Here is an 8,477-nt window from a genome sequence, read left to right on the forward strand (position 1 = left end):
AATTAAACGGAATCCTGGGTAATTTTCCATAAACTCTTCCTCTCACGGCGGACGGGGTGATCGAAAGCTGCGTTTTACGCCTGTGAGGACGAGAACGTCTCTCAAAACGGTGATTAAAACTTTCTGTCACGGCCAATTTCACAATTTGAATAATGGCTGGAAGTGAAACTGACCCGCAGCGTGAAGGTATGTGATCGAAACCGCCGTCACATGGAGATATTAATAGGGGAAATATCCTTTTTGATTCATTTATGTCGGTGAAGCTGGACGTCTATGTCTCTGTCTGGTGTCAAAAATGGCAGCGGTCCCATCTATTGCCTCATCAAAATGTGCCACCACCAACTGAAGTGCTCTATTCCTAAATGCTATCCATTTAAGAAAAAAAATCCATAAGTTCTTCATTTAATATCTCTAAATGGATTGGATTTAATCTGCATTCAGTTATCAACCAATGACTTCAACCACACTCTATCCTTTAAGAAATAACTGGAATAATTGTTTAAAATTTTCTAACATTTTGTAAGAAAAGGGCTCACTTTTTGAAGTGCTGGGTATCTAATTCTGGTGTGAAACTTTTGAATTTCACAGAGATATAAATATAAATTCATGGCATCTTTGAGAATTGATGTGTGAAGAAGAGCAAAAGTAAAAGCTCTCATTAACTGAATATAGGTTGAATCACTATTTGAGCAATAGAGAGTAGCAAAATGAAGATGTATTTCTATGAAAATGTTGTAAATTGTTACATTAAGCTCATACCTAGTTCTCAATATTACACCCAGTGAATTCAAACTTCACCAGTGGCTTCAAAATAAAATACCAAATCTTTTTTCTTGGCTTCATTCATGGCTGTGAAAGTGGATTACAGCGTCCCACTCTGACGTCAGAGCCAGACTGAGCCGAGCCGAGCCGAGCCAAGACTAAAGTGTCTCCACGGTTACCTGCTGTCAGGTCATCCACAGTGACAGGGGAGCTGTCTGCACGGACCACACACACACACACACACACACACACACACAGGCACATAGATGCAGTTGCATACACACAAACACACAGAAACATATATATGCGCACAGAAATATACACATACACGCATGAACGTTCACACACATGCAACCGCTTACACACACACACACACACACACACACACACACACACACACACACACACACCTGACCCAATTTTCAGCCTGCTACACCATCCAAACAACAACAGCCAGAGAGAGACATCACCAAACAGCCAAATCCTCTCTGTCCCCTCCTGGCAAAACCTATTTCACACAACACCTCTCTTCCCCTCCCTGCCTCTCCTCTCATTTTCCCTCCTTTCCCTCCCCTCAACGCCCTCAGCCTGATCTCCTCCTCTCCTCTCCTCTCCTCTCCTCTCCTCTCCTCTCCTCTCCCTCTCCTCTCCTCTCCTCTCCTCTCCTCTCCTCTCCTCTCCCCTCTCCCTCATCCTCTTTCAGCCAAAACCAGACTTATTAATGCTTCAAAAGGTATGTAACACACACACACACACACAAGTCCAACTCTTAACCCCAAACAACTGAAAAGTCAATCTTTAGCTCCAGGCCATACCCCCCCCCCACCCCCACCCCCCAAAAACACACAGCCGGACCGCCCCCAGCAGCACAACACCGAGCCTCAGCTGCAAACCCCCCCAACCATCCGCCCCGGACCAGACAGCCGACCCCCCCCCACCCCACCCCATCAGCAGCTCCGGCTCCGGCTCCAGACGGTAGAGTGTGTATGCCAGGGAGGATTAGCTCACATCAGGCCAGAGGGGTTGCAGATCCTCCCTCTTACCCTCCACACCCTCCATCCTCCACCCTCCTCCTCCTCCTCCTCCTCCGACCCCCCCGCCACGATCACACACTCCCCCCCGCTGAGCTGCATGAGAACGGTGAATACACACACACACGCACGCTCACACACACGTGCACCGGTAAAGTTTATTCATGAACAAAACAAAAAACTACCTATCAGTCTCCCTAACTAAATCATGGCTGAGTGTGTATCTGTGCGTGTGTGTGTGTGTGAGATTTGTGCATTATGAAAAGGTGGAGGGTTATAAAATTATAAAAATGAAAAAAACAACAACAGTGTACAGTATATGCAGTATATAACAGTGAGAGGAATGTAAGAGTATGAGTAAAGACAATATGTGAGAAACTGAAGCATATATACAAGGTGTGTGTAGCTGTGTGTGTGTTGTGTGTGTGTGTGTGTGTGTGTGCGCGCATCTCCCCTTACCTGACGGACATGGAGAACTCGCCGGGAGCGCTCTCGCTCTCTCTGACCAGGAAAGCTCCGCACTCCCTCTGCCTGAGCCGACCCTCCGCCACGCCCCGGGAGATCCGGCCCGCAAACCAGCTGCGGGAGGGAGGGAGAGAGAGAGAAGGAGAGAGGAGAGAGAGAGAGAGAGAGAGAGAGAGAGAGAGGGAGAGGTTATGATGATCTGCAGAGAAAATATGAGATTGCAGATGATCTTAAAAGAAAAATAAAAGACATCAAACAGAGGAAAACTCTAACAAAGTACAGGTCAGAGAGTCACCCCAGAGAAGTTTACCCAGTATTTCATCTACTGACTGAGACAGAAAAGCTCAAAGTGTTATTAGGAGAAAATGTAAATATTGAAAATGATTTTGTAGATTTTGTCTTGAAATGCTCCCCCACCCCTCCCAACGTCCTGTACTGTTATACATTGACTTTTATTATATTGAATGTATTGCATTACTTTTACATGCTCTTTTTTTTGATATGTATAGAATCTGTAGAATTGTTTATTATCCATTATTTATTTGACTTTATCCGTTTGCAAATGCTTTGGCAACACAGATCCTTTCTGCCATGCCAATAAAGCAGCACTGAACTGAGAGAGCGAGAGAGAGAGAGAGAGAGAGAGAGAAAGTTTGGATCTTTGACTGAACCACACTGAAACAACAGCCTGGAAGCATTTTCTAGTGAGGAATAATTATTATCGCTTTGAAAGCAAATGAAAGAAGTACAGCTCACAGCAGTACAGATCGATGATGAAAGGCAAAACAAAGAGAGTGGGAAATAAAAAAAAAAAGATGTAAAATTAGCACAACAGCAAAGTATTTTTAAACACACGAAAAAAAATACGCACGCACACAAAGTCCGTCAACTAGAGTATCGTTTTTCATCTCGTTTTTTTTTTTCCTCGCTTTGCATAAATGACGGCTAAATGAGCAGACTGCCACATCCAACATGGCTGCCAAGCTCTAAGCGCTGCCGGGGGAAAAGGTCACACATTCATTCTGCCCCATGGACCCACTTCTGTTTTTTGGTTCCATGCCTCTCTATTTAATAGTTGTGAGGAAATCTTGGTGGACTGACACAGGGAAGAATAGTCTCTCACACACACACACACACACACACACATCTCCCTATGGGATGTGCAAACTTAGGCAACCGTACATCGGCGTTCATTAACGAGCCAGTGCCGCTGTAATGGGTGTGTGTTGTCAGTTTTGTGTTTGTCACAGGAAAAGCAGAACGCAGCTGGTGTATCACCATCTGATGGAGATACAGGGTGTACCAGCAGCTTCACTGTAAACACACACACACACACACACACACAAGGCTGTATCGTGTGTGTGTGTGGTTACGTAAGGCAGCCAGTGAGTGTATTCCCGGGGGAGCCTGCCTTATGCCGGAGTGCAGATGTCCAAAGCAGAGCAAAAACCGCCCGAGGCCACACACACACTCACTGATGAGCTGTTTAGATAGGCCGGTATCGGAAGTGTGAAATAGACTCGTTTGCTTTGCGGATGCATTGGAGATGCGTGTGTGTGTGTGTGTGAGTGTGAGTGTGTGTTTCCCCTACATTCGTTTAACAGCGGTGGGGGGTCGCAGGAGGAAAAGTGCAACCACTGCATGAGGAAATTTACCAAAAAATGATGTGATCTAACTCAATTTTACTCGAAAAGAAGAAAAACAAAGTGCAGATACGGAAGATAGAATTGGGCTTTATCATAACAAAGTATGCCAATAAGAATAGTGTAGCGCTGTAACCCACAGTTGAACTAAAACTGGAAGCAAAACGGTGATGGCTGTGGAAACAAAACCAAAAAAATAATCCCCAACCAAAACCATCAAAGGAAGTGTGTGTGTGAGTGTGTTTTCGCATGTGGTGTCAAATCATGTCAATCTTTACATTGTCTGGTCTTTTTAAACGATCATGTTTAGAATTAAAGCTTAAATTCTGCCTGTTTCTGCCATCTACTCTCATTGGTTTTGCTGAGTGGGGTTTTTGTTTTTAAAGGCTTTCTTCTTCTGCAAAATACATTTAAAAACCCAGCTCTTAATAGTCAGTTTCAGTGTATACCACAACTTTCCCATAATCACAGATATCGACAACTGATTTAACAGTAATCATGGAAAATGTATGATTAAAAGTGCTTATAGAGAGCGGTGAGTGAACCCCAAGTCTGAGGACGGACCACAAGGGAGATGAAGAAAGAAAAGGAGGAGAAAGGAGACAAAGTGATTAGAAGTCTGATTCTACCAGGCATGAATTAAAGGAATAAGGAATCCTTGCAGGGAGCGGCTACCTGACTAGCAATGAGAAAGTTTTCTAATCCTCGCCATGCTCTAGTCTGTTGGCAGCAAAGATAGCCGAATATGTAAAACAGAGCGAGATACAAAATAGATGGTTTCTGACCCAGAGCGGCCCAAAATCCAAATCTCATTAAGGGCCCCCAAAAGGCTAGAGAGGTCCCCCTGTGTGTGTTTGTGTGTGTGTGTGTATGTGTGTGTGTGTGTACACTCACGCGTGCGGCCGGAGGTTGATGTAGTTCTTGGGCACGAAGCCTTTTCTGTTGTGGAGCTCCGCTGTGTACCAGTTAGGATCATCCTCCATGTTGGTGATCTATAGGAGGGAACACACACACACACACACACACACACACACACACACACACACACACACACACACACACACACACACACACAAATGAAATATTTGCCCATTATGATGCTGACTCAGGCTATTACTATCTGGGTGAAAGACCACTACCCCTTCATCCCTCTCTCTCCCTCTCTCTCTCTCTCTCTCTCTCTCGCTCTCTCTCTCCCTCTCTATCAATCTCCCCCTCGCCTCTCCTCTTCTATTACCCGGTACAGTGGTTTTCATCCTTTTCTGTGTGAACCGAGGCCCTTAAAAAACTCAATTCCAAAGCGCCCCCAAATTATTGACAGGTTGAAAATGTCACACGGAGCCTTTCATGATCACACTCTGGGGGCGAGTGGAACGGATCTGAAGTTGGAAAATTCATTTTTACTTCTATTTCCATGAGTACTTTATTATTATTATCATTTAACACTGATATTTCTAAATTGAAGAAACGCATCGAGGCACATTGTGCTTATTCCACAGCAACTAAAGTGCCTCAAATCTCCGGTTTAAAGGAGTCATAACTGTCCTCAGGAAATGCTGCGTTCACGTCCCATCGGATTTACCGTAAATAAGAGCTTCCGACGGGGAAAAAACTTTCAAGTCAGCCTCCTAGTGGTAATTATAAGTGGGACAAGTGGGATTTTTTTGTTTGCTTCAATATCTCCCATGAAATCAATATCATGAAATCATAAGGATATTTTTTGATATCGATATATATCAAGATATGGCAAAATCACATGTTTAATAATCAAATTAATGTTCATCGCTTTGAACTGAATGGTAATGTTAGGTGTGGCGTCAAACAAAGCTGAAATTTTCAAATCATATTCCTACCATACCTCATTTTGTCAGAGTTTTTAAATAGAATTTGCTCGTTATCATCAAGTTAGACAGAATTGTGTCATCATATCCCAAAATAACAACGTCATGACGATATAATTCCACTGAAAGACGATAATATTGAATTATCGCCCGGCCCTAATCGTAATAAACCTTATGATACTGTTAAACATATGAATGCTTCGATGCGGAGCAACTGATTGCTGCAAACTGAAAAAGTCACAGCTCTGCATCTGCTTGCCTCATTCTGAATGAAGCCGAGACCGGTGGACAGAAATGATTGTTTGGCATGCACAAGCTCAGAAATATGACACTGCGGGACGGGTCTTAAATTGCGAGGGACAGATTCACCCAGTTAAATAGTTAAGCATTTACTTCTATATCCTTTTTCACTTTACGGATCTTATTCTTCTCCTGTTGCCATGTTGTGTTCAGCTAATTCTGTACTCCAATCCAGCTGTCTTTGTTTGTCATTATGATATTTTTAGCTGCAATTTTGTTTGATGCTTTGCCTGGTTTGAAGTGGGATTTTGAAGAGGTTTTTATAAGCCCTTTGTTTTTTATCTCCACTACAAGAGTTAGAAATTTGCATTGCTGTGTTTCTTTTTTGTCCCTTTGCTTCTATGTTTATCACTGCAACTAAACTAAACTAAACTAAACTAAACTAAACTAAACTAAACTAAACTAAACTAAACTAAACTAAACTAATTAGGGTAACACTTTACAATAAGGGTCACTAAGTTAAGGGTTAGTTAATGCTTAATAAGGGTTAGTTAATGCTTAATAAACATTAACTAACCCTTAACTTAGTGACCCTTATTGTAAAGTGTTACCCTAATTAATCTGGATGACTAGCTCTGTCCTATAGGTTATAACAGTGGTTTATTAAAACAGTTATAACTCTGGCTTTGGACTGTGGCACAAAAGACTATTTTTGGGCAACATAACAGCTTCAGAGCACCGGAAAACCAAAGTGTGACACATAGCTAAATGTCTACTGAAATGCTTCCTGCCAATAAGAAGCTCCTCCACAGTCAACGCAGCAAACGATGAAGAAGCTCCGTGGGCAACGTTGCCCATCTGCCAAAAAGTTGCCCTGCGCATCACTGGCTTCAGGAAGCGAATTTCATGCAACAGCTACTTTAATGGTTCCGACGGTGCTGTGCATTTAAAATGGGAGGTACAGAATGTTTTTCCTACCGGTTTTACCTGTTTAACTCCAACTCAGTGGCAGCAGTAGGATAAGGAAAGTAATGATGTATTGTTAAAGGTCTATTTCACACAGATGGAGAGAGAGACGAGTCCATTCTTCTCAGGGGGATCATCTAGTTCCTCTTACCTGCTTTATAATATCATCTTTCAATCTATTAAAACATCTGAAGAGCCTTTTTTTCCCCAGAATAAAATCCCTTTTCCTCACTAAATCCTTCACATTAGACCACATTCAGCCTTTGTTAGAACACAGAAAAACACCAAGGAACAGCTTTCTTTCAGCTGTCATTTGTTGTGATGTTTCTCAGTTCTCATGCTGTTAATCCCGAGTTGTAACATTCATGTTTTGGGGTTTGGGGGGAGGGGGGGGGGGAATAGAAACCTGTGTATTTGTGTCCTACTTTTTTGCGTCCCTTGTGCTGGACTTGGCCACACACTTTAAACAGAATTTCAGAGCGACTGCTTTATAATTGAACTAATCAGCTATTTTTACTCATTTCATTATGAGTCAACACTATGGACATGATATAAAGCAAATATACCCGAATACAGAAATACACAAAAGCTATCTTTCTGTGTGTAAAGACAGTCACAGAAAAAAACAGTTTAGTATTCTTGTCTGTGATGAACAACTTGCCCGGCACTATCCCGAATCGTCGCCCATCTGGCGCCGCGAGCGGGAACGAACAAAAAAAAAAAAAAAAAAAAGCGAAGAATTATTTAAAAAGTGTGTGTGTAGTAGTGTTTGACCCGGGCCTGAACCACAGCTCTCTTTTTTTTTTTTGCCGGGGACCAGACAGCAGCTTGTCCCAGCAGGGGAGAACAGAGAGGAAAGAGCGTGTGGCACACAGACTGAGCGAGCGTTACATAAAGTGCCGGTCCCATTTCAGCTTAATAAAAAAACAACTAAAACCCCGATACTGTCCGCCTAGGCAGCAACAGCATGTCTGTTATATTACACAGACATAATGTGGAGGGGCTGTAGGTCTGTAAGTAAAGCCAACAGCCAATCACATCATGATTTACAGGCAACAGTAAGAATAGTCTCTGAACCACACACACACACATAGCAATGAATCTGATACTGACATTGATTAATAAAGCTGTATTGTATTGTTTTACATTTAATATGGAGGCTATTGTATTCTCTGTCAATCAGTGTGTGTGTGTGTCAATCTATCTGTGCAACATGGCAGCAAAATGAAATATCAAGGTTAACTTTGTCATTCAAAATTTATGATCTAACATGTGAAGTATGACATTTGGCAACTAGAATAGACATGATGCTAACACGCTACTGGATTTTGTGTGTTGTTTAATATGGGGAATATTTACAGTGTGTGTGCCTGTGATGAATAATATAGTACCGCATATAATTAAAGCAAACGCTCAGATCCTCAGACACTCTTATATATCATCAGTCTGTGATTTTTAATGCATTCCAAGAGTTATTTTGTGTTGTTATGTACTTTTTTGGTGTACCCACTTTCCCTCAAGCTGCCTCG

At 42.5% G+C, this 8,477-nt stretch overlaps 1 protein-coding gene across 2 annotated transcripts in view; it reads right to left on the bottom strand.

The window, feature by feature from the left end:
• grapa (GRB2 related adaptor protein a) overlaps positions 1 to 8,477 on the bottom strand; it is a 35,707-nt gene that overhangs the window by 24,575 nt on the left and 2,655 nt on the right. For both annotated transcript variants that reach the window (XM_071535934.1, XM_071535935.1), the window contains exons 2-3: positions 4,796 to 4,893; positions 2,253 to 2,372 (exon numbers count right to left, since the gene is read on the bottom strand). In XM_071535934.1, the coding sequence (XP_071392035.1) occupies positions 2,253 to 2,372; positions 4,796 to 4,893 (218 nt within the window). The remainder of the gene's footprint in view (positions 1 to 2,252; positions 2,373 to 4,795; positions 4,894 to 8,477) is intronic.

This window comes from Centroberyx affinis, unplaced genomic scaffold (assembly GCF_046629955.1).
Source record: "Centroberyx affinis isolate AG114_WGS23_722 - 3 ecotype Tasmania unplaced genomic scaffold, CSIRO-AGI_Caff_v1 ptg002792l_1, whole genome shotgun sequence".
NCBI classification, from domain to species: Eukaryota; Metazoa; Chordata; class Actinopteri; order Beryciformes; family Berycidae; genus Centroberyx; species Centroberyx affinis.